Below are 25,084 nucleotides of genomic sequence, written 5' to 3'. Positions count from 1 at the left end.
TCATTTTCCATTTTCAGGTCTACCCCTTTCATTTGCAAGTTACTTAATTAACCCTCTCTATAGTTGTTATTGTGTACTTCACACACTCAAATTTCCCCCCACTTTCTCTTCTCTTCTACGTTTTTTTCTTCATTCCCTCCATTACTCCATCACTTTATGGCGAGTTTGGGCTGATCGTGATTTGATAACGTGATTGTTGGTGGTGATATTATTGACGACCAGATTTGAGGTGATCGGACCGCTGTCTTCCTTTTGACCGGAGCTTCATCAATTTGCTGGTCGCAAATATTTAAAAGCTAAAAATAAAAAGTTCTTAAAATACTTAGATCTGCGTTCCAATATTTGAAAGGTCTGTTCTTTTTAATTTGTTTGCCTCCACTGTTGTTTTTGGTAATGATTGTGGCAGTGGCAAAATAAGAAATTTGGCAAAGGAAGAAAAATAATTGTAGATCTGAGCATTGAAAAGTGATATTAATTTAGAATTAAATTTAATATGTGAAAAACTTTAAGCAAAGATAAGTATTTTTAAAATGAACCAAGAATAATTTTTATTCAGTTTGCAATTTGAGCAAAGGTTTATCAGTTGTCTCTGGACCATAATGATGTGAGCATAGGTCTTAGTTCTCAGAAAAAAAGACTAAAATTAATTTATTATAATCATACTAATTTATTATAAATTTGTTCTATAAAAAATATATTTATGAACTGATAATAAATTAATATTAAACTCAAAAGTAAGTAAACTCAATAAAAACCTTTTAAGATTTTTCATGATGGTCGATATGAATTTAATGTAAATTATCTAAGTTCTTATTAAAGTGAAATCTAATTTAAATTTAAATAAACTTAAAATAAATCATGTAAATTCAATGTAAACTTAATGTGAACCGAATGTGAACTTAATACAAATTCAATGTCAAATTAATATAAAATTTGGATAAAGTATTATATATTTAAAATTAATTTGGTCTAATCAAATTAATTTATTTTTAGTTTAAAAATAAAATTCCAAAGAGAAAACTAAACTATACGGTAAATTGAAAATAAATTATCTAAATTTATTGCGGTGGTTGGTATGAACTAAATGTAAACTCAATATAAACTCAATGTAAACTGCAAACTTATTATAAACTCAATATCAACTTAATATAAATTTTGGATAAAGTATTATAAATTTAAAATTAATTTGGTCTAATCAAATTAATTTATTTATAGTTTAAAAAAATTCCAAAGAGACAACTAAGCTAAATAATAAATTGAAAATAAATTATCTAAGTTTATTGCGTCGGTTGATATAAAACTTGTCTTACTGCTCTTTGCAATCTTAATTGACATTTTATATAGATAAAATTTTAAGCTTTAGTGTAATTTACGAATTGAATCTCTTTTAAGTGAAATATATTTGACAGTCTATAAAACTGAAAATAAACCTGATGTGAACCTGATATAAATCTATATTAACTGAACTATCTTAATTCAATTTTTTAATAGAATTTATCTTGCTGCTCTTTACAATCTTATCTGATATTCTAAATAAAGAGAATTTTGAGATTTATTTTATATAGAGAGAATTTTGAGATTTAGTATTATATGCAATTTGAATCTCTTTTAAGTGAAATATATTTGACAGTCTATGAAACCGAAAATCAACCTGATATGATCTTATATCAACTGAACTACCTTAATTAAATTTTTTAATAAAATTTATCTCGCTGCTCTTTACAATCTTATCTGATATACAAAATAGAGAGAATTTTGAGATTTATTATAATATACAAATTGAATTTTTTTTATGTGAAATGTATTTGACAGTTTATACAATCGAAAATCGACCTCATATGAACCGGATATGAACCTTTGTCAACTTGCTATATACTATTCACAAATTACTTAAGCAATCACAAAATTAACGTAACAAACAAACATCGCAATTAAAGAAGTAGCTGTTGTATTTTCTAAAACACATTAATACTAATAAGATATTTTGTTACTATGGTGAGGGAGCAAAAATGAGGGATTGTGTTAATTTAAACTCTAATTTCATTCAAAAAAATGTTCACAGTCTTTAAAGATTTGCTCACCACCACACCTGCAGATGTCTGCAATAAAGGCTCCCCCACTATAGCTTGACAAGAATCATTTGTCTTCAGAATTCGTAACAGTTTCACCATAAACTTACAATTGTATTACTGAGACTATAATTAGCTCCAATAAAATGAAAATATACTCTTCACTTGGTAAGATTCTAACTATTATTATAGGTTGGTGATTATAATTTGTTGTTGTTCTTCTCTGGCATGATCATCAAATTTCAACTTCTTGTCTATTTTTTGTCCTTCATAATTAAAGACATATAAAACTATATCAATTCATAATTAAAAATAAATCTAGCACTAAATTAAAGATTCATAAAACATTATAAAACAAATAGCACAATTAGGATTGTACTCTGTAATTAGATTAACTTTAATTCAAGAGAACAAACAACCCCTATCACCACTAAAAGCCCATAAATCTGAATTTAATTCAACAAAAAAAGCTACTTCAAATGAAAGTTATGAAAACCATTGATTTTTGTTACAGAAGCAATAGTAACCTTTAGCTTCATGTTTTGCATCGCATGCATGATAAGAATGGGAGTAGAAAAACACGAACAGACTCGCCATCTCCTCGCCGGAGATGGGTTCGTTAGTTAGGTTCATCACATACGAACATATGCAATCACCAGATAAAATCTACTAGTAAATCGCATCGCTCATAAATTTGTTATCCGCTTCAAAACGACGTCAAATCCATCAGTAAAGTTGTTTCAGTCATCTGAGTTCCAATTGCCAGACCGCCGCCGGACCACCGCTGTTTGTCATCTGAGTTCTAATTGCATCGCCATTTTTTTATTTGCTGAGTTTTGTTCTTCTGTCTCATGTATTGGCATATAAAGGATAAAGTTGTCCTATTTCATTGTAAAATTAGTTTATTTTGGGGTATGAGTGATTTATGAATTTTTTTTTATTTAATTGGGAGATTTTTGCCAAAAAGAAAAATCTTAGGTAAAAATATAATCAGAGAGCACTTTTAAGGGATTTATGTAGATTACTCTTAAAAGGTTGTGGGTTCAATCGCGCCTCGATAACTACCAACTAACAATTGAGATTTTAAGAGTCAATTACCATTTTGACAAAAAAAAAATTAGCTGAAAGGCCACAAAAACCCTAAACCTAATAAAATCTCAAAGCCAGCAATGGTTGTTAAAAATTGAGGAAGAAGACTGCGAAATTTACAGATTTTCAGGTACTCCTTCAGTTCTTGTTTCTTCTCATGTATTTATTTTTTAAAGAAACTATTCTGGATACGAGCTCTAGGGTTTCCAGTTCTATATAATGGCGAATGAAAAAAAGAAAGAAACGATAACCAATCCGACCTTGTATCCGTTCCATTCACCTTGACGACACAATTATGAGCGAAAGGAACACAATTACTTAAAAACAATTTGTTTTTATGATAAGTAAGTTAATCATATTAATTGTTTTAAAGAAAAAAATCTGGCTACGAGCTTATGTGAATAATTTTGCATTAGATATGTAGAGATTAATTATATTTATCTTGCTGACATTTCATAGAGAAATGCTAGGAATTCTTTCTTTACTTTGAAAGAAAGAGAATCACAATGGAGTGTGTGGTACAGGGGATCATTGAGACCCAGGTACTCCTTTCCAATTTTCTTTCTTAATTTTTATTTTTATTTTAATTACTTGTGAGGTTTCGCTGTGTTTATATGTTTAGTTTTGCGTTGAGTTTGAGGCGATGGACATTAGAATTTGTTAGGCATGGCAATAATGATTATTTGATTTCCCCAAATGATTGATGCTCAATAAACTGTGCACCCTTTTTTTCTTATGAGAATTTAAGTGACAAATCGGATCCATATATATATATATATATACACACCAAGTTTATCAAGTTCCTTTCGTGGTTTGCTAACACTTCTTATTATAATATGCAAATTATCGTTACTTTGTAGTAATAGTTTTGATTACAAATTTGGTTATATGTAGTATATATGCTTACAAATTTCTCAAGTGGCTGTTTAGAGTCAAGAAATTTGCAATTTGCGCTTTTCAGTTTCTTATCTCTGTTTCGTGCTAACCTCGCATGCATGTGCTCTTTTGTAAATTAAGATATTAAAGGCACTTGTAATACAATCATCTCAACTCGCAAAACACTCTTTTTTATATTTCTTCAATGATATTTTATACATTCATGTGTTATCTCAATTTTTCATATCATTCTTTTTTCTTTTCCCGTCAAAATAGTGTTTAAACTCTGAAATTTGATTATTTGGTGAGTGCATATTGAGATATGAGAGTTTGCAAATGTATGTTCTATCTTGGGTTTCTATCACAGGTTGTTTTATGATGCATTATTTGATATTTGGATTTTTCCACTGAGCTAGTGACGTAATTTAAAGCTGGCTGACATGTGTGGCCTTGCAGCATGTTGAGGCCCTTGAGATTCTTCTTCAAGGTCTTTGTGGTGTTCAGAGAGCGCGCCTAAGGATTCATGAGTTCTGTCTGAAAAGTGGTCCTAATCTTGGTAAGTAGCCCAAATTTGGGCAGTGATTTACAACTTTTCTTGAACTCGCACAAAGTGGAAATTCTTAAACATCTTTTATAAGCGAGATTAAACATTTTGGTTTTATGGCTGCTAAGCTCAATTTTTTTGCTGGCATGAGTTATCGTTCACTCATTGAGATTCCCTGCTTGACTTTCATTTTCAGGTCTTGTTTCTTCAGAGGTTCGACTTTTGTGCGACCTTGAGCAGCCAGAACCTGCTTGGTAAGGTATCGGTTGCTCATACCTTGTTTTTGAATGGTAGAAGTCCATTACTGCTTTTGCATTTGCTTATTAGAAGCATTTTATCCTGTAGGACTGTTAAACATGTTGGAGGTGCAATGAGGGGTTCTGGGGCTGATCAAATCTCTGTCCTGGTGAGGACTATGGTGGAAAGCAAAGCAAGCAAGAACGTGCTTCGCTTATTTTATGCCCTGGGCTACAAATTGGACCATGAGTTGCTGAGAGTGGGGTTTGCATTCCATTTCCAAAGAGGTGCTCGGATAACTGTTAAGGTGTCTTCTGTTAACAAGATGACTAGAGTACATGCAACTGACGAGGCTGTGCCAGTAACTCCGGGCATACAGCTTGTTGAAGTAACAGCGCCTGCAATACCTGAAAATTATTCTGAAGTTGCTGCTGCAGTATCATCCTTCTGTGAATATCTTGCTCCGTAAGTTTATGATCTTAGATGCAAATTCAAATTTTCATGATCAAGCATAGAATCAAAGCATAAAACACAATTGAGATGATAAATAAGATTATGTATGCACTATAAATGATATATTCTTTTCATTTTCTTCTGATATTTATAGAATGCTAAAGAACTTGGACAACATGGTATTCTAATAATTAGCACTGGGATGAATTTTGCAGGCTTCTGCATTTGTCAAAACCCGGTGTTTCAACAGGGGTTGTTCCAACTGCCGCTGCTGCAGCTGCATCTCTTATGTCAGATGGTGGAGGCACAACTTTGTAGCGGCGATGTAACAGTGCTTGATATTGAGGGATAATTGTATTGGCAACGGAAACTATGGATTAGCACGATTCTTATTTATTCTTAACCCTGCATCTGTGTAGAAAGGGATTGCTTCTCATGGGTGGATAAATGTGATAACAAGTCAAAACCTGAGGATTTTTTTTAAGGTTGGAGTTGTTTCTTGGGATGCATTATGTGGGGCAACGACGAGTGAAGTGTTTTTTGGGCTTATTTTTACCTTGTATTGTACTTTACTTTTATGTGATGTGAGCTTGGGAATATAATTAGCCTAGGTCCGAAATTTGGCCATTTGTATTGAAGTTGTAGTTTGCAGTTAATTGATACTACATTTTATTGAAGCTAAAAATTATGCTAAAATTATGGGGAAAGATGGATGCTGGATGATAAAATTTGAAGAAACAGTTTTAAATTTTAATGATGTTAATCACAAATGAACGTCCCATTTGAAGCTGAGCCAAAGCGAGTGGCCAGAGAAGCACGCGAGGATTAGTTAAGAAAAAGCTCAGCGTTTTGAAGTTTGATGGCGTCAATGCTAGTCTCTCATTCCAATCCGTTTCCTTCTCCTTCTTTCAGCTCCTCAAAGAACTTTTCCTCTAAACAAACACATCTTTGTGTCGACTGCGACCGAGTAATTCTAGAATCAGAACAGCTCCATCGTCCAAGTGTTTCTTTCTATGATGTTCTCCAGAACCATACTGGCGGTGGAAAACCTAACATGCGGTGCTTCTTACTCACTTTTCACCATTACTTCATCTATTCTTGAAATAATTGAATTTCGGCTACCAACTTCCTTGCATTTTTAAATTTTCTTTTGTTTTGTTTTTGCTTATTCTTTAATTTGGTTTGTGTAAAGGTACTTCAAGGAGCATGGTTGGCCTTCTTCAACAGTAGTCCAGAAGCCTCCTCGGGATGATGACAGCCGTGCTGAGTTAATCGATACTCTTCAGGTCTCTCATCTCTTAGTTATTAATTAATATTTCTTTCATCTTTTTTAATTTAAGGAGCTATTTCCGTTGTTTTTGTTGTTAGGATTCGGAAACTGAAAGGTACAAAGAAATTATCAAATCTGGATCTGTAAGCAAGCATTGTGTATTTCTACATTCCCATATGCTCTTGCATTCACTTCTTAATTTGCAATTAATTTTATTGAATGACTACTTATGTTGTAGAGAAACTTGTCAAGTCATATGTTTCGGGGTTTATTCTACTTTCCAGCAACACATGTGAAACTCCGAAATTTATTTATAATTTATCCTTGTCAAAAACATTATTTTTATCAAGTAGATCTCCTTTTCAGCAACATAGTATCTTCCCTTTTCTCCAAACTTCTGCATTCAAATCCAATGCCTTCTTTTCCTAGTAAAAACGAAGCAGCAGTGGCATTCTCTTGGAGCAAGAGACAACTACACCTCGCGGTTCTTGCATTACTTGTTAATGGGTCTGTATTTACTACTCCGAAGACCATTTTAGCTATAGAGATGGAGGAGCTTGAGACCTACACGGATGCTACGGAAGGCTTCACTTTTCTAAGACCGTCTTCTTATCTGAAGGTGCATGAAATCTAGGCCTCTTCTTTATTTAAATTTTAAGCTTATCAGTGTTTCCGTGAATTGGAAGTTGTGTAATTAGGTGGATAAAGCAGGAGCAACTGTGCTGTTTGAAGATGTAGATAAGAAAAGTAACACTATTGGGGTTGTGGTGAACCCAGTTCGTCTCACCACCCTTGCTGAGTTTGGAACTCCTCAGTTCGTTGCCGACAAGCTTATCCAAGCTGAAAAGCGCAAGGTTTATATCTCTCTCTTTTAATGAACTTTATTTTGCCTACTCGTTGAATTTCTGGACAATTTGAGTGCTTAAGAGATCAAAGGTGTTGTTGCAATACTCCGTCTATGGTGTATCTTTGGTGTATTCAAGGGAGTGTACGACTTCTTCAATTTTGAGTCAGCAGATGCTGTGATTTGCATAAGTTAATGTCTTAAAGACTTGAGACAATCTCACCTTTAAATCATATAGTTGCTTTACAATAGAGATCGACTTTTGTGCTACTTAGTTTTAAGTCAAGGGTCCGCTGAATCCTTAAATTTATCTCCATTCTCGCCTTGGCTGGTGATTCACTGCTCTGGAAGCTTTGCAGCAGCTTATTTGACATCCGATTATGTCATTGACAGGAACGACAATCGTACTTGTCTGCCTTTGTGAAATGAGGAATACATTGACAATGAAATATAAGGATGAAACTTATTAGGCTTTACTAGAATAGAAAGAGTTCTTTGGCACTCGCACTAGGTCTCGAGTTCAAGGCCAACTCTCCCCTAAGACTAAAGGAAAAAAAGAAGAGCTTTCTTCAGATAGTTAGAGGACTTGGATTTGATGCTTTATTTTTTCAAATTGAAAGAATCTCTCCTGTTTACGAATGATAGATAATATTAAGCCAGTGATTCAGTATTGGGTTTTTCTTATCAGGGTGAACACAGGGGATGACAAACTGATTCTTCCTTACTCTTTGACCCTAATCCAGTCTCCTCTTATAGATCTTTGAACCAATATGCGACTGAGTGAGCAGGGATAAAATACGTGATAAAAAGATTTATTGAAAAGATGTCTTACTCCCTGACTTCTAGGAAACAAGAGAACAATAGCAAAAGGTTCGGTCCAATTTAAGTGTCTTTGTAGACACCTAATAGAGCTCATCATTGATTTAAGACCTTGATATAATGAGTATATCCAACCTATTCAATGCCAGGCATAATGAGTATAAGAACCTCAAAAGAATACATTTTTTTCCCGGTCCTATCCTATGAGCCAAGTGTATGAAATTTAAAGTTTACGTCCATGGACTACTTGTTGTGCTCTTTGTGACCTGCTATTTTCTGGATACATGTCATTGATTTCTTAACAAAATATTAATTCTAGTAGGGAAGAATTGAGAATCTGGACAATTAATTTCAAGATAAGTTCAAAGTTGTGGAGCGATATATAAATTGTCTTCTTTTACAGGAAAGTACAAAGGAGGCAGAGGTAATTGCATTGGCTGAGCGATCAAGCCATGGAGTACAAGTATACGAGTTTGAATATATAGTTGACAGTACTAGAGGAGGAATGAAGAGGATCTTCTCCGCTGCATTTGTGGCCTCCAAGAAGCTTTACCTCCTAAACATCACGCACTCAGACACACGAGAGAGTCCTATGAACACCAGTACAAGAATGGTATTGGAAAAAGTGCTTCATTCATTTGATATACCATATACGACATGACTCGTCGTGCATGCTTTAAGGTAACTGTTTTATGCCAATCCTGAATTATATTTTTATCAAGATAAATCAGCAGTCTGTGCTGGTTTAAAGCGACTGGAGTATTACATGTGAATGGTTGGTTTCTGTTTCATTTTACATTATCTTTATCTACTGATTACGACAATTTTGTGCTTGTCATTGATATAATAGAACAGTGAGGTTTGGAAAAGGAAGTAACCTTTTTTTTATTTCCTTTTGGTGTAAATAAGCACAGTGGATGTGCAATTACTAAACCCCCTTTATGTTTAAAAACAATCACTAAATGAACAAAGGGTCAACGCACCCCCTAAATTTGTGACACATGGTCATCTAACTCAATTTATACTTTTTTGAGCAATTAATCCCATAACTCTTCATTTTTTGATCAAACAACCCTATAATTGTATTTTTAAAATGCGTAAAATACAAATTGGAGGTGAGGGATGCAAAAAAGTAATTAAATACTTCCCTAATTGTTGCGATATAATTATTCTAAATCTATTTTTTGAAATAAAAATATAAATTATGAGATTATTTGACCCAAAAATAAAGACTTTTGGGGTTAATTGCTCAAAAAAGTACAAATCGGATTAGATGACTCCATGTCACAAGTTCAGGGGGCGCGTTGACCCTTTATTCATCACTAAATCCACTAAATCCTCTGATTTTTGTGGTGACGCTTGCTAAACCCCCGAGTCCAAAATTAGCGATTTTTTTTCCAAAAATAGTGACGTGGCGGCAATCTTTAAATGTCAGACCTAAAACACTTGTCCCCATGTCAAGTGTCACTAAAAAGTCCAAAAAACGGAATGCTTCCAAAAACTCAATCAATTTTTCTTTTTAAAATTACAACCCAACTCAATCAAATCCAATTCAATTAAATCTAACCAAGTCACTTCACCCCTAACCGCCACCCACCACCCACTACTCTCCGGCCACCACAACCCTCCTGCCGCCGCCTCCATGGCCGGAATTTTTTCTAGCCGACCATCTCTTTCACCAAGGAATAGCCCTAGTGGGTTTGTTTTTGAATGAAGAATAGAACCCGCTCTTCATCAAGAATAGACCCGCTTGGGTTTGTTCTTGAATGAAGAACGAGGTTGATCTGTTCTTCATCAAGAATAGGTCCGTCTGGGTTTGTTTTTGGTGAAGTATATAGACGGTCGAAGAAAAAAAAGACTTGACACCTCAACAATTACACCAATGAATGAGTGACACGTCAACACCGTATATGGATTTGGGAAAAAAAATGAAAGTTGGCTTGTTTTTATGAGAAGTTTTAAAGAACCTGATTAAATTGAGAAAACATGTAAAGTTTGTGAATTTTTATGACATTATCGCTTTTTAACATTTGTAAGAATTTTTTTTTTTTGAATAATAATAATGATAACTCTATGGATAATTATAAATTATTTTTTAAAACTAACTTGATTTTAGTGATTTTATGAAGGAAAAATAAATTTGGAGATCAAATTAAACTTTAAATTGAATAATTTAACGTTTTGATGAAATCAATTAATATTAGTTAAGTGAGAGAAGAAGGTATTGGTGAATTTGATAAAACGGTATTGGAGTCTTTTAACCTTACTAAGGGGTTGTTTGCAATAATTACTAAAATTTGAAGAACGTATTCCAAATTTTTCTCATTTTCTGTTTGTATTTTGCACTTATGACACTAACACAACAACGGTTGTTATCATTTGAAGCTAAAGGCAAAGCGAGTGGCCAGAGAAGCACGCGAGGCATCTGAAGAAGAGAGAGGCATGGCGTCCGCTCTAGCTTTTGCAAGTTCTTTCAACGTCCTCTCCCAGACTCTCCATTTCCGAAAGAACAAACAAACACATCGTCGTCCCTCTCTTTGTGTCTCTGTTTCCGCTTCTCTGGAAGCTCTCATATTCGACTGCGATGGAGTCATTCTAGAATCAGAGCATCTCCATCGCCAAGCTTACAATGACGCTTTTGCTCATTTCAGCGTCTCTTGCTCCCCTTCCCAAACTCTCAACTGGTCTCCTGACTTCTACGATGTTCTCCAGAACCAAATTGGCGGCGGCAAACCCAAAATGCGATGGTTCTTTATTACTTTTCACTCTTATTTCATTTATGTTCAGTTTTCTTTTTTCTTTTTCTTTTCCTTATTCTTTAATTTAAAGGTACTTCAAGGAGCACGGTTGGCCTTCTTCAACAGTATTCCGGACTTCTCCTCAGGACGATGAGAGCCGTGCCCAGTTAATCGATACTCTTCAGGACTGGAAAACTGAAAGATATAAAGAAATTATCAAATCTGGAACAGTAAGCAAGCATTCTCATCTTTTCTGTTTCCTCCGATGTGCTGCAGCACCTTTCGGCTTTTCATTTACTTTCCTAAAATGCTTTTGAAATTTCAAAACTTAATATTTATAACCTATCTTTATCGCTTTACTCATTTCAGCATTTTACGCTTTAATGCTTCCGTTTTCATGTAACATTGATGGCTAGTTGCTGACAATGTTCATGATAACTGTTTCGAGTAGGTGCAACCTCGACCTGGAGTCCTGCGGTTGATGGATGAGGCCAAGGCTGCTGTAAGACCATCACAATTTGCAATATTTTATTTTATAAATGTGACGAGTTCTCCATGGTGCATTAGTTATTATGCAATCATCACTAGCTTGATTGCTAACTAAGGTCGATTCTCAGAACATCTCTATGCATTTACTGCATGATTATTAGATATTCGATCCTTATTAGTTTTCTTCCATTTGTTATATGACAATTGAATTTGAGAATACATTTGTCATGTTTTTTCAGCTATTCTGCTTGCTTGTTATAGGGAAAAAAGCTAGCTGTTTGCTCTGCAGCAACTAAAAGTTCAGTTATACTATGTCTTGAAAACCTTATAGGATTGGTGAGTCCATCTTTTAACATCATAGAATCACAATCAGTATTCTCACTTGTATATTTTTTTTATTCATTTCTTGTTTTTACCTTGACATAGGAGCGGTTTCAAGGTCTTGACTGCTTCCTTGCAGGTATATTGACCGCCTTTGTAATGTAGTTTGTCTTAGTTTTACTCCATTAGCACTCTTCTATGTGAGATGCAATTCCTTTTCGATTTTTTTCTTCTCTGCGGATCATGGATTAGCATATATACATGCAGTTACCCAAGGACATGTTTGGTATCACAAAGAATTGGAATTTAAGTAGAAACAAAATTCTAATTCAGAGATTTTAATTTCAATCCTTTTGGATAATTAATTAAACTTTACAGGCTTATCCCCTTGTTTTATACTTGCAGGTGATGATGTGAAGGAAAAGAAGCCTGATCCATCAATTTATGTGACAGCTTCCAAGGTAGTTAACATCAACATGTGGAATCATAATATATGCATGTAAAACCAGGAAAAAAAAGAGAACAGGAAAAATATATAATTGAAGAGAAAATAAAAGACTAAAGAAAGTTCAATTTATGAAAGTAAACTGCATTTCATGCAGATGCTAGGCGTATCGGAGAAAGATTGTTTGGTGGTGGAGGATAGCGTTATTGGACTACAGGTAGAAATAATTGAAATTTTTGTTTGCTTTCAAATGCAGGAAATAGTTTTGTCGATTTTTCAATTTTGAAAGGTAGGGTTCGTAGAAGAGTGAAAAACAAACTAAGTTAGCATGCAAGTAATAGTCCTGTTTCAATCTGCAGAAATCTGAAGTTCTGTTTAGCCATTTTGCATTTTGAGAAGACTTGACCTATTTCTTTGTTTAAATATTTCACCTTATTAAAGTATGCAATTGGGCTATATTTGAAACTAAATCTTTCAAATCAGGCCAATTATAAATGATTGAAGTCCAAAAAAGCTATAAAGAAAACTTCATGTATGTAGGCTGCAACTAAAGCTGGAATGTCATGCGTGATTACATATACTTCATCAACAGCTGACCAGGTTTTTGCTTTCCCTCCATTAGTCCATAGCTATCATAATTTACAAATTTCTTTCATTCTTGCATTTATTTGATCTATTCAAATTAACTTTGAGATTGTAATGCATTCAGGATTTTACAGATTCCTTAGCAATTTATCCGGATCTGAGTAACGTCAGGTAGGGCATACATTAAGTTTTTGTGGTATAACACATATAACATTCCAACATCCCTTTTTCCTGAATTTTCAGTTCATATGATTTTTACCATTTCTGCAGATTAAAAGACTTGGAATTCTTGCTTCAAAATACCGTCGCTGCCAGTTAGAAATCCCGCATATTGCTGGCGAAAAAATGACAAGAATTATGCGGCTTTGTTAAATTTCAGCTGTTGCATATTAAACCGTCATTCAAAGGTATTAATTTCTTTTTTGCAATCAAAGAAGAAAGGAAAATCCAATAATTCATGTGTTTATCCTTGAGAAGAAAACAGAAACTCATAAAAGGAAATCTGCCGATTCTGTATTTATTTAATTTTAGGAGCAGTTATGAATGTATAGAAATTATGAGGAGGGATTGTACCGATGTCTGAACTTTTCATAATATGCCTACCTTAGTAGCGGTTAACAAACGGTCGGTTGGATTTAAAATGAACAAAGGGTCAACTCGCCCCCTGAACTTGTGACACGGGGTCATCAAATCCATTTTATATTTTTTTGAGCAATTAACCCCAAAACTCTTCATTTTTTGATCAAATAACCCCATTTTTAAAACGCATAAAATATAAATCGGAGGTGAGAGATGTAAAAAAATAATTAAATACTTCCCTAATTGTTGCGATATAATTATCCTAAATCTATTTTTTTGAAATAAAAATATAAATTATGGGTTATTTGACCCAAAAATGAAAAGTTTTGGGGTTAGTTGCTTAAAAAAATATACATTGGGTTAGATGACCCCGTGTCACAAGTTCAGGAGGTGCGTTGACCTTTGTCCGATTTAAAATAAACCATTTTTATCAAAAGTAAATTAATGGTCAAATGTCTTAAAAAGGCCAAACCTTTCATAAAAATTTCACAAAAGTCCTGACCTTTCAATTTTGTCGATTTTGGCCAAAAATAAATTATTTAATTTCAATTGTGGCCAACTCTCAAATTGATTTCAATTTGCCTATGTGGCGCCTATGTGACGCATATGTGGCATGCTAAATATTGAAAGGTCAGGACTTTTGTGAAATAAAATAATCCATTTTGGCCAAAATCGACAAAATTGAAAGGTCAGGACTTTTGTGAAACCAAATAATCAGTTTTTGGCCAAAATCGACAAAATTAAAAGGTTAGGACTTTTGTGAAACTTTTGTGAAAGGTTTGGCCTTTTTACAACATTTGGCCTAAATTAATCGAGTAACTTTATATCTTTAACTGAACTTATTGAATCAACCAAATCAATCAAAAATTTTAAAACATAAAATAGAACTGACCAAAAGGCGGTTAATGCGATTAAAAATATAAAGAATAATTATTAAAATACATAAGTGAAAATATTCAGTTAATTCTATTGACTAAATTTTTAAGAAATTTAACTATGGAAAAGTGCCCGAGTTATGGAAAAATCGCACCTGCCGCAAAATATCATCTTTCATTAGCTGCCATGCACGCTTGTAAAAAATGATATTGAAGCCGTCTAGGCTCGTTGCCTTATTATCATCAAATAACCTTACAACCGATGAGAGTTCATCCAAATCAAAACCCGCAGTCAGCTCAGCAGCTTGGGCCGAATTCAAGGTCTGAAATGGCAGTGAGTTCAGCGAAAAAATAGCCGGATAATCTCTCTTGTAAAGATTACGATAATAAGCACTTATCCTGGTCTTTATGTCCAACGGCTGCTTATAACAAATATCACCAATTATAATCTCTGAGATCAGATTATTTCTAGCATGGATGGAGGCCGCCAACTGAAAACAGAGGTATTCTTATCGCCTAGAAGATTCCAATTCAACCGAGACTTGTGCAAGTAGACTCCAATTGTTTAATGAGACCGTGCAACTCACTTTGGAATGAAGAAAGGGCATTGAAGTCATGGTCTGACAACTCTCTATTGTTTCAATATCAGATATACTGTTCTTGACTGATGCAATTCTAACATTCAGATTTCCAAATGTAAATTTGTTCCGAGTAGAAATCATTTTATGAAGCTCTCGCAGTTTCATAGCCAAAGAAGAATGTTCTCGAAGAGAATGCCAACAATTTTCTAAAAAGGACTGAAAATCTGGATGATCCCACCAGACGTTTAAAGAGCGAAAAAGTTTAGGACCCCAGTCAATTTTAGCAACTAATGATAGAAGAATCGCAGCGTGATCCGAATAAGAGCTAGGAAGAGCTTGGAGTTTAATATTTGGCCAGCGTTCCAAAAGCTTTGGGAAGATAAGACACCTATCAATTTTATAGACTTTGAAAGTCTATTCTGCCATTTGAAGAACGCCCATGAAGAGGAAGGTCTGGAAGCTTAGCATCATTTATGAATTTTGCAAAAGCTGTCATAGAATGAGAAAACGAAACACAGTTGCTCCTTTCAGAAGGTTCAAGAATTTCATTGAAGTCTTCCGAGATGAAATATAACCGATTACCTTCAAGTTCGGGAAGAATAGCAGCCCATGAAATTGACCTCTCAAAAGGGCAATTAGAAGCATAGATGAGAACAAATCTGGTCAGAAGCGAGAACCATTTAAAGTCTAAGACAGTCCATTTTTTTTTGTTACAATCCTTGTAGGAGATAGTAAGCTGGTATTCCAAAAACAAGCTAAACCCTCAAAAGCACCCATCGAAACCGAATAGCAGTAATGGAAATTTAAATTTGGCCAAATCTTCCTCACCAAAAAGACATCAAGTTATTCTTTTTTAGTTTCAATCAATCCAATAATAGCCAAATTATTTTGAGAAACAAGAGAACGAATAGAATGTTGTTTATGAAAAGGACTAATACCACCTCGACAATTTCAAGTAACAAACTTAAGTGAGCTCGACATAAAAAATGATGAATGACCTTGGTAAAATCACTAAAGAGTGATTAAAAGAATTATTCCCATTTCCTTTTGTAATCAGTTCCTCATCTGAGGATCAATTTGTTGTTCCTATTGCTCTTCAAAAAAGGGCTAACTTCACACCAATCTCAAATGTCTTAGCAACTTCAGGATCTGTTTCTTTGGAATTCGGTTTGTAGGTGTCTTTGATAAATGTGATATCTGTGGAAGGGGAGTTGGTTGTTCTTGTTTTTCGTTGTGAAATGTTCCTAAGGTCCGGGGTGAGAAAGTACGTATCAAGAACTGGCGAAGGAACCATCACTGTTCTTGTTCGTTTTCCATTTGAGTCATCAAAGAAGACTACAAGTGAAGATGCAGCTGATATTGTATCAGTTGTTGTTTTTGAATCCAAGAATTCGACAAAGGAGCTGCTAGTAATTACTGGAAATTCAGTTTCGTGTGCATGAATAAGGCAATGGCTCTCTATCAATCGTGATTGGAATAGTGCATTCAATGCGAGCAAAACCTGCTGAGATGAGGACACATCCTGAATCCATAAGATCTTTGGTTAAAACTGAAAGATGAATAGAAATTGCGTTTCCCAAGCTATTGCCAACGAAAAGAAATAACTCCTCGGACTATGCCAAAATTGGAACACCAGCTATAGATAGCTTTTCCGTCGGTTTGTAATCTTCCCATGGAATAATAGATGAAAAGAGTGATCCTAAACTATTAAAGCTGCTTCTGAACCGGGATAAATAATTCTCATCATGAAAATGAATCAGAACTAGCAAACCTCCAAGGAAAGATATTGATGCAAAAATCACTTCTAGATCTTTTATCAAGTCATGAATATACAATAGTTTATTCATATTGGTGACAAAGACAATCATAACATTACGTTTGTTATCTGTTGAAGGCTTTGGAGAATCAAAAATCAGGGGTTTAATACTGACAACCTCAACATACGATCTAGAATCACGGGCATCAAGAGATTGTATAATCCTTGGAGAAGCAGGTCGTTCAAAGGGAATTACTGGAGCTGCCGATCGAGTGTCTGCACGTTGCATGGGAGGTGAAAAGGCATGTTTAGGGTATCTAGCACGAAACGCTCTCACTCTACACGGTCTGATAAAAACAGATTCAATTTCTTTAAAACTCTGTCAATCTGATTGTCATCAACAGGTCTGAGGAATCCAAACTTCCTTTGCAATCAGTTTCTTCTATGAGCTTGTTAGAAATAATTAAAAATTAGATTTTTAGTTGTTATTTGAATTTAAAATAAGTCAATATTCTATTTAAGATATTCCTATTATCTCTAGGTTAAAATATTTTAGTAGTTTATTCAGATTTTATTGTTAGGAAATTGCCTATAAAAGGCTATGATGTGTTATTGTAAATGAATAAGAAAATCAGTGTTATTTTCCATCTCATTATTGTTCTTAAATTTCAACAGAGCTAGAGTTACCTTGCCAGTATTGTCAAACTTGGCGAATAGTTTCTCAATATCATCGAAAAACCAGTTTTCAAGATAGTTTTCATAGTAATCACCGCTGGATGATCTCGGCGTAGAGAAACCGCCTCACCTTGAACGTTTCTGGTTGTTTGGAGGGGAAGGGTTGCTACAGTCGGCTCTGCCATGGGAGATAGGTTTTCTTGTTTACCAATTTCCCTTTTCTTTTTGTTAATCTTTTTAGTTTTTTACCCGCAATTTGTTTTATTATTATTGGTTTCCTGAAATGTCACAAATAAATATATAACAAAAAAAATAAGAAAATAAACATCTTGGCAAAGATAATAACCAACATATTAACCATATACTTCTATATTTTTTTTTTGGTTCAAATGCTTTACACCAAGTGAAAAAGACATTGCCTAGGTTAAAACGCATTTCTAATAAACAAGTGCTTCATAGAGTAAAAGAAGCATTTCTAATAAACAAGTGCTTCATAGAGTAAAAGAATGTATTAATAAAATAGAAATATATTTGTGCAAACCAACAAAATTCAAACTTTCTTAATTAATAAAAACAACATATGAAATAAAATGAGAATTATGTCATCGTGGCTTAGTTTTTTTCTTCATTAAAATATTGTCTCCTTTTATTTAGGTCAAAACTATGTAATTTCGTCTAAAATAAAAAGAGTTATAAATATAAATATATAAATAATTTATATTACATTTTATAAAAATAATTACTTATGTTTAAAAAAAATTATATAACTTTCATTGAAATAAATATGTAATTGTAGTTGATATAATTAACAAAGTATATAATTTCATTTATGTGCAAATTAATAATTTTTTTTATGTATTGATGAAGTCTGCCTTCTTAACGATGATTAAACCTGCAAAACAAGGTAGATAATTAATTGGACGGTGGTAGTCCGGTTAACTCTCCGATGCTTAAGTCAGCATTGAGTTTAGGACTAATGGTAAAAAAAATCCAAACCTTTACGAGTTGTTGCAATTATATCCAAACCTTTTAATTTTTACAATAATATCCAAATTGCATTTTTTTGGGCAATAATATTCAAATTGCATTGTTTGTAGCAATAATAGTCAAATTGATGGCTAAACTTGTTGTTTTCAATTAAGATATTAGGCTATTATTATTTAGGATGTATAATAATATAGTAAAAGTCCCAAGAAATGGCAAAAAATTCAAAAAAATTCACATAAAAAGTGCAATTAAAATTGATACGATGGCTTCGATCAAGGGGTGGTCATAATTTTTTCCCCGGTAATTTAATGGCTTAAAGTTAAAAATGGTTCTCATTTTTTAATTAAAATTGACATGATTTTAAACTTTTGAAATTATAAAAATAATACATTTTTAAAATAATAATATGTCAATTTTGTGAATAAAATACATATTAAGTACTATTTTAACCTTTTAACTATCTAAGACTGAAGAGTGTGTTCACTTTTGGAGGTGAGAGTGGGAGAGGGAAGATCTGATACGTTTTTGTCAACTTATGGGGTAATCTGATCCACTTTAACAAACTTGGACTTATTTGATATTTTGTGCCAAGTTCAGGGGTTGAAATGCATATTAGTATAGAGTTAAAAAAGAACATTCGCTGTCGAAAATTTCGTTTAATTTATCAAAACCCAATTTTGACCCTAAAATTAATTATTTTCCTCTTCTCAATTTGCCCTAATCTACCGATTCTCTCAGGTTCAGCCAATTCACTCTCTGGCCGGCTGCTTGTTCACCGGAAACACCCAACTCAAACTCACTGGAGTTGCTGATGATGAGCCCTCTGTTGGAGCAGATCCATGGTCAAATTAAGGACAATTTTCGTGCTCTTTCGTAAGTTTCTATTTTCTTTTTATTAATATATGTTTATCTTCAACTCAAATGCATTTTTTGTTTTCTGATTGTTTTCATCTGTATATACTAGCTTGCATTTCACCAAAGAGCTCTAGGTCAAATGGTATAAGCGCTTGGTAGCATTTTGCCAAGGTGGTGGGTTCTATTACTTCCACAGGCTCTCCCCTTCCCCAATTATAAAAAGAAAAAAAAACAGTAGCTTTCACTTCTAAAGCTGCACTCTTTAATTCCCAAAAACTTACTCTGATTGCAGAGCAGCTTTCTTTAATTAATGGTTGAACCAATGGCTCCACTTCGCACCTCTGCGACTGTTGATCCTGGATGGGACCATGGTGTTGCACAAGATGAGAGGAAGAAAAAGGTCAAATGTAACTATTGTGGGAAGGTAGTTAGTGGTGGTATATACAGGTTAAAGCAACATTTGGCTAGAGTCTCCGGCGAGGTCACTTACTGTGACAAGGCTCCCGACGAAGTTTACCTTCGAATGAAAGACAATTTGGAGGGAAGCCGTTCCATCAGAAAAGCTAAACACTCTCAAGATGATGGGCATGCTTATTTTCATTACCCGTACGACGATGAAGAAGAGCATGCTGGCTTCAGAAGCAAAGGGAAACAGTTAATAGGTGATGCTAGTTTGGCTGTAAATTCGGCACAAGTGCGATCACTGGGTTATGTTGATCCTGGATGGGAACATGGTGTTGCACAAGATGAGAGGAAGAAAAAGGTTAAATGTAATTATTGCGAGAAAGTGGTTAGTGGAGGTATTAACCGATTTAAACAGCATATAGCTCGAATTCCTGGAGAAGTAGCACCATGTAAAAATGCCCCGGAGGAAGTATACCTCAAAATTAAAGAAAACATGAAGTGGCACCGTACTGGCAGGCGACCTAGACAGCCTGAGACCAAGCTTTTATCTACTTTCTACAAGCAATCCGATAATGAAGATGAAGAATATGAGCAAGAACACGATGCCCCTCTTCATATGAGCAAGGAAAGACTGGTACTTGGTGATAAAAGATCGGCCAAGGATTTGAGAACGACTTACAAGGGGGTATCTTCCAGCAATGGATCGGAACCCTTACTCAAAAAGTCAAGGTTGGATTCTGTTTTCCTTAATGTGCCAAATAGTCTAATGACAACTTCTTGCAGGCAATTAAAGGTCAAAACTAGGTCCAATAGGAAATCACGCAAGGAAGTAATTTCTGCAATTTGCAAGTTCTTTTACCATGCAGGAATTCCATTACAAGCTGCAAACTCACTGTACTTCCATAAGATGCTGGAATTGGTTGGCCAGTACGGACATGGTTTTGTTGGTCCTCAGAGCCATGTGATATCTGGCCGCTTTTTACAGGAGGAAATTGCAACTATCCGAAACAATCTATTTGAGCACAAGGCTGCCTGGGCAATCACTGGTTGCTCTATAATGGCTGATAGTTGGATGGATAATGAAGGTAGGACATTGATCAATCTCTTAGTTTCTTGCCCCAATGGTATGTACTTTGTTGCTTCAGTCGATGCCAGTAATATGCTAGAAGACGCTTTAAGCCTGTTCAGGCTATTGGATAAAGTGGTGGAAGAGATGGGTGAAGAAAATATAGTGCAGGTAGAAGCCAACTCTGCTCATTCAAATCCTCTGGGAGCTCGCCATACGAAGTGGTATGATAATGGCTAACTTTCATTTTCCACCTTCTCTTGTTTTTTTATCTGTAGGTAATCACTGAGAATACTCCCAGTTATAAGGCTGCTGGGAAGATGCTTCAGGAGAAGAGAAGCAATTTATTCTGGACGCCGTGTGCCGTGCATTGTATTGACCAAATCCTTGAAGATTTTCATAAGATCAAAAGTGTAGAAGAGTGTATGGTGAAAGGCCAAAGGATAACAAAACTTATTTACAACTGTATCTGGTTGCTAAATCTTATGAAAGAATTTACACAGGGGCAGGAACTTCTGAGGCCATCTGCTACTCGATGGGCATCTAGCTTTGCAACTTTGCAGAGCTTGCTGGATCACAGGACTAGTTTAAGAAGAATGTTCCAATCAAGTAAATGGACTTCCTCTAGGTACTCCAAATCAGATGAGGGAAAGGAGGTAGAAAAAATGGTAGCAAATGCTACATTTTGGAAGAAGGTGCAATATGTTTGTAAATCAGTAGACCCGGTGATTCAAGTGCTTCAAAAGGTACATAGTGATGAAAATCCATCAATGCCATACTTGTACAATGACATCTGTAGGGCAAAACTTGAAATCAAATCCATTCATGGAGATGATGGACGTAAGTATGGACCATTCTGGAAAGTACTTGAGAATCAGTGGAACTCATGGTTGCACCACCCGTTGTACATGGCCGCATACTTCCTGAATCCATCATATAGATATCGTTCTGATTTTTTGGCGGTAAGAGAATGGTAATTCATATACTTCAGATTTCTTAATTTTTTTTCCCTGCTGGTTAAGAGACCATATGTAATTGCAGCACTCAGAGGTAATGCGTGGACTAAATGAATGCATACATCGGCTGGAGCCAGACAATCTGAGAAAGATTTCCGCATCCAAGCAGGTAAGAACTTCTTGGTCGGAGTTTATGCATCTATTTCAATCACCAAATGCTCGTCAATTTAATTATGCTGTCACTTAATATTTCAGATTTCTGATTATAATTCTGCAAAAGGCGATTTTGGAACTGAATTGGCAGTTAGCACAAGAACAGAGCTTGACCCAGGTGATCCATTAGATTGACACGTTAGGATTTCAGTCATTGAGAAACTTAAATGTAATCATCTCTTGTAATATCAACTGTGGTTTTGGGACTGCTGTGTTTATATGATCATATCAGCTGCATGGTGGCAACAACATGGAATAAGCTGCTTAGATCTGCAACAAATAGCTGTGCGTGTGTTGAGTCAGACATGTTCCTCATCTGGTTGTGACCATTCCTGGAGCACATATGATCAGATCCATGGTCAGAGACAGAACCGTTTTGCTCAGAAAAAATTAGATGACCTAGTATTTGTTCATTACAACCTGCGACTTAGAGAACGCCAATTGAGGAAAAGATCTGGCAGCTCAATGTCCCTGGATGGCGTGTCGGCGGAACGCTTGCTAAATGACTGGATTGTGGAAGAAGAGAAACATTCGTTTCAAGCAGATGAGGTAGCTTTTGATGATTAGTGGTTAGTATAATAATAGTTTTGACAAGTAGTGACATGAATTCCTTTTGTGATAGGAAATCCTTTACGATGAAAATGGAGAGATGTATGAAGAGGGAGGTGAGAATGATTTGTTGGATTATGATGGAATTCTGGATCATCAGAAGGGAACTACTACTCCTGAGCCAGTGACTACAGCTGATGTTGAAGCTTTGGATGTTAATCCAAGTAATGGCGGCGGCACAACTGAGGATGATGAGGACGAGGAAGAGGAGGAGGAGGAGGATGAGAATGACAACTTTTTTGATGATAATATGAGTGATTAAATGTAGGTAAACGAGTGGTATTGTCTGAAAGGAAAAACCTTTTTACTAATCTCTAGTGAATGTTAGTAAAATATTAGTGGAGTGGATTACTGTAAAAATTGTTGTTACCTCTGATGTTGTGAGTATATATATACAAGTGGTTGACTGCAGAAGACGAAAACCAAGGCTGCTTGTTTAGTTTGTGTGGTAAGTTTGGTGAAACACCTCAGCTTATTGTTAACTTAAGCTTATGTTGTGTACTATACAACCAGAAGAAAAGTTTGTTATTTGTGTAATTGTATTATGTGAATATAAGAAATTCCTGTATCTAATTTCAGTAATGTAATTGTTCAGATTATTAACCCCAACAACAAAGATATTAGGGACATTTCTGGATTGGCACTTCCAGCTCCAGCAAGAAGGCTGTTGTATATTAGGGATCCAGAACATTATGCAAACTCAATGTTTATGGGTTTCTGTTGAGAGTGTAGTGGCTAGGGACTAGGGTTGTATTATCTCTTTCCTACATCTCTGTCACTGTAAACATGGCCTTTTGTACTGTTTTGAATGCTATTGTTAAGCCATACAAACGCCTACCTTGTCATTTTGAGCTGCTGTCTTTCAAGTTTAACTCACAAATACTCTCATGTTCCCTTCCTGTCCAGTGTAAAAAGTTATAGTAAGCGTGAGTATATGCAAAAGTGCCTGCATTTATATTTATGCTCTCATGTTCTCTTCCGGTAGATTGATTTAGATAACTCAATAGCATCATAACGCTGCTGCTACTACCGTAGCCCAAATGACACAAAATATAGAGGAAATTAGATCAGCCACGACCAAATCCATATTTAATCTCAGTAATACAGACGCGCTTATCCTCTTACCAAAATACACCAGTCTTCTTCCTCCCTTCTTCTTTACGTTTTTTCTTGATTTTTTTACGCTCAAAATATTGAAAAGTACAGAAATCTCATAACCAACAATAACAAAGGTATTTTATATCGTAAAGCTGCCGTTAAAACGGTGACGAGTTGTGGATCTATGGGTTACTTGACCCATAATTTTAAAAATACAATTATGGGTTACTTGACCCGAAAATGAAGAGTTTTGGGGTTAGTTGCTCAAAAAAGTATAAATTGGGTTAGATGACCCCGTGACACAAGTTTAGGGGGTGCGTTGACCCTTTGTTCAAATATTAGAACAAAGGGTCAACGCACCCCCTGAACTTGTGACACGGGGTCATTTAACCCAATTTATACTTTTTTGAGCAATTAACCCCAAAACTCTTCATTTATGGGTCAAATAACCCCATAATTTATATTTTTATTTTAAAAAACAGATTTAAGATAATTATATCGCATTAATTAGGGAAGTATCTAATTACTTTTTTTGCATCTCTCACCTCCGATTTGTATTTTACGCGTTTTAAAAATACAATTATGGGTTACTTGACCCGAAAATGAAGAGTTTTGGGGTTAGTTGCTCAAAAAAGTATAAATTGGGTTAGATGACCCCGTGACACAAGTTTAGGGGGTGCGTTGACCCTTTGTTCAAAAATATTATATTATAGTGGGCTAATAGAAAAGAAAGTTAGTTGGTAGAAGAAGAGTCATAAACAGGGCAAAGCCAAAAACTATTTTAAAGGGGGGCAAAATTTATACTTTAGTATAAAATAAAAGAATAAAATGGTCAATATATATTGAAATTAAGTCCAATATGTATAATTTAGATTGATTAATATAATAGATTAATGTAATATTTTTGGAAAAAGATGTCAATTAACCGCCTACTCCCTAATGTGGCTTCACCACTGGTCATAAAGCAACAGAAAATAATGATGGAGAAAGAAAGACCGGGAAAATAAAAGGTTTGCATTTATAATAAGTTAATGGCTTAATTATTTAAAAAAATCTCATCTTGAACTTTTTTTCGTTTATACCCGACTTTGTAAAACAGTCATTTATACCCAATTTTGGATTTTTAGGTTTCATCTCTACCCAAAAGTACTAAAATTGTCTCTTTTCACTTGAATTTTTTTTTAAAATAATTCTTTAATTTATATTTATATACTAATTAGATGTATGATAAAACTTTTTATTTAACTGTTTTTAATTTTTTTCATCATTTAATTCATTAAATTGTCAATTATATTTTTGTATTGCGTAGAGATGAAACTTAAAAATACAAAACTGGGTACAAATGATTTTTTTACAAGGTCAGAGTATAAATGAAAAAAAAGTTCAAGGTGAGGATTTTTTAAATAATTAAACCTAAGTTAATTAAGGTTACAGTGAGTTTATTGGGATGAACTACTTAATGAAATCTATATCTATATCTATATCTATATATTATATAATTGAGAGGACCAACGAAACTCTCTCATTCATTCTCGCAAAATAGAGCATTTTGGCGAGTTCCCACCTTTATAAAAATACTTATTTTAATTAAATTGTATAGTGATTTATTTAATTTATAATAAATTTCTTTATCTATATAAAAATCTATTT

The 25,084-nt window shown here is 34.5% G+C and overlaps 4 protein-coding genes and 1 non-coding gene across 13 annotated transcripts; all 5 read left to right on the top strand.

The window, feature by feature from the left end:
* Window positions 1-3,156: 3,156 nt before the first annotated feature.
* Window positions 3,157-5,945, top strand: LOC126657793 (mediator of RNA polymerase II transcription subunit 18). 3 transcript variants are annotated; one of them, XM_050352567.2, is made up of 6 exons: window positions 3,157-3,288; window positions 3,618-3,700; window positions 4,491-4,590; window positions 4,775-4,832; window positions 4,924-5,280; window positions 5,484-5,945. In XM_050352567.2, exons 2-6 carry the CDS (start codon window positions 3,665-3,667, stop codon window positions 5,584-5,586), a joined length of 654 nt encoding a protein of 217 aa, XP_050208524.1. In that variant the 5' UTR covers window positions 3,157-3,288; window positions 3,618-3,664; the 3' UTR covers window positions 5,587-5,945. The 3 variants fall into 3 exon arrangements, with proteins under 3 accessions (XP_050208524.1, XP_050208526.1, XP_050208525.1); XM_050352569.2 differs by having other exon boundaries at window positions 3,161-3,288; window positions 3,629-3,700; XM_050352568.2 differs by lacking the exon at window positions 3,157-3,288 and adding an exon at window positions 3,308-3,502.
* LOC126658948 (small nucleolar RNA Z103) lies at window positions 3,825-3,923 on the top strand. Its single transcript, XR_007634513.1, has one exon. It is a non-coding gene; the product is annotated as a small nucleolar RNA Z103 (small nucleolar RNA).
* A 69-nt stretch (window positions 5,946-6,014) lies between the features above and the next one.
* LOC126657791 (psbP domain-containing protein 2, chloroplastic) lies at window positions 6,015-9,025 on the top strand. Its single transcript, XM_050352566.2, has 6 exons — window positions 6,015-6,327; window positions 6,461-6,554; window positions 6,637-6,653; window positions 6,968-7,157; window positions 7,237-7,392; window positions 8,605-9,025. Exons 1-6 carry the CDS (start codon window positions 6,128-6,130, stop codon window positions 8,860-8,862), a joined length of 915 nt encoding a protein of 304 aa, XP_050208523.1. The 5' UTR covers window positions 6,015-6,127; the 3' UTR covers window positions 8,863-9,025.
* A 1,535-nt stretch (window positions 9,026-10,560) lies between these two features.
* LOC126657790 (haloacid dehalogenase-like hydrolase domain-containing protein At4g39970) lies at window positions 10,561-13,355 on the top strand. Its single transcript, XM_050352565.2, has 10 exons — window positions 10,561-10,948; window positions 11,031-11,169; window positions 11,391-11,441; window positions 11,690-11,764; window positions 11,855-11,888; window positions 12,155-12,210; window positions 12,352-12,411; window positions 12,735-12,794; window positions 12,904-12,950; window positions 13,050-13,355. The coding sequence occupies exons 1-10, from the start codon at window positions 10,644-10,646 to the stop codon at window positions 13,096-13,098; spliced, it is 876 nt and encodes a 291-aa protein (XP_050208522.2). The 5' UTR covers window positions 10,561-10,643; the 3' UTR covers window positions 13,099-13,355.
* Window positions 13,356-18,890: 5,535 nt separating this feature from the next.
* Window positions 18,891-23,187, top strand: LOC126655136 (uncharacterized). Of its 7 annotated transcripts, none has more exons than XR_007632942.2 (8): window positions 18,891-19,105; window positions 19,197-20,782; window positions 20,860-21,520; window positions 21,600-21,683; window positions 21,770-21,845; window positions 21,960-22,276; window positions 22,350-22,784; window positions 22,932-23,187. XR_007632942.2 is itself a non-coding variant. In XM_050349139.2 (8 exons), the coding sequence occupies exons 3-8, from the start codon at window positions 19,398-19,400 to the stop codon at window positions 22,596-22,598; spliced, it is 2,772 nt and encodes a 923-aa protein (XP_050205096.1). In that variant the 5' UTR covers window positions 18,891-19,105; window positions 19,197-19,258; window positions 19,385-19,397; the 3' UTR covers window positions 22,599-22,918. The 7 variants fall into 7 exon arrangements, 6 of the variants coding, with proteins under 6 accessions (XP_050205096.1, XP_050205093.1, XP_050205095.1 ...); XM_050349139.2 differs by lacking the exon at window positions 22,932-23,187 and having other exon boundaries at window positions 19,197-19,258; window positions 19,385-20,782; window positions 22,350-22,918; XM_050349136.2 differs by lacking the exon at window positions 22,932-23,187 and having other exon boundaries at window positions 19,197-19,258; window positions 19,380-20,782; window positions 22,350-22,918.
* The last annotated feature ends 1,897 nt before the right edge of the window (window positions 23,188-25,084 follow it).

Source organism: Mercurialis annua, linkage group LG7, assembly GCF_937616625.2.
Source record: "Mercurialis annua linkage group LG7, ddMerAnnu1.2, whole genome shotgun sequence".
In the NCBI taxonomy this organism is placed as follows: domain Eukaryota; kingdom Viridiplantae; phylum Streptophyta; class Magnoliopsida; order Malpighiales; family Euphorbiaceae; genus Mercurialis; species Mercurialis annua.
Note: the sequence above shows the minus strand (reverse complement) of the source record. Positions and strands in the feature narration are given on the sequence as shown.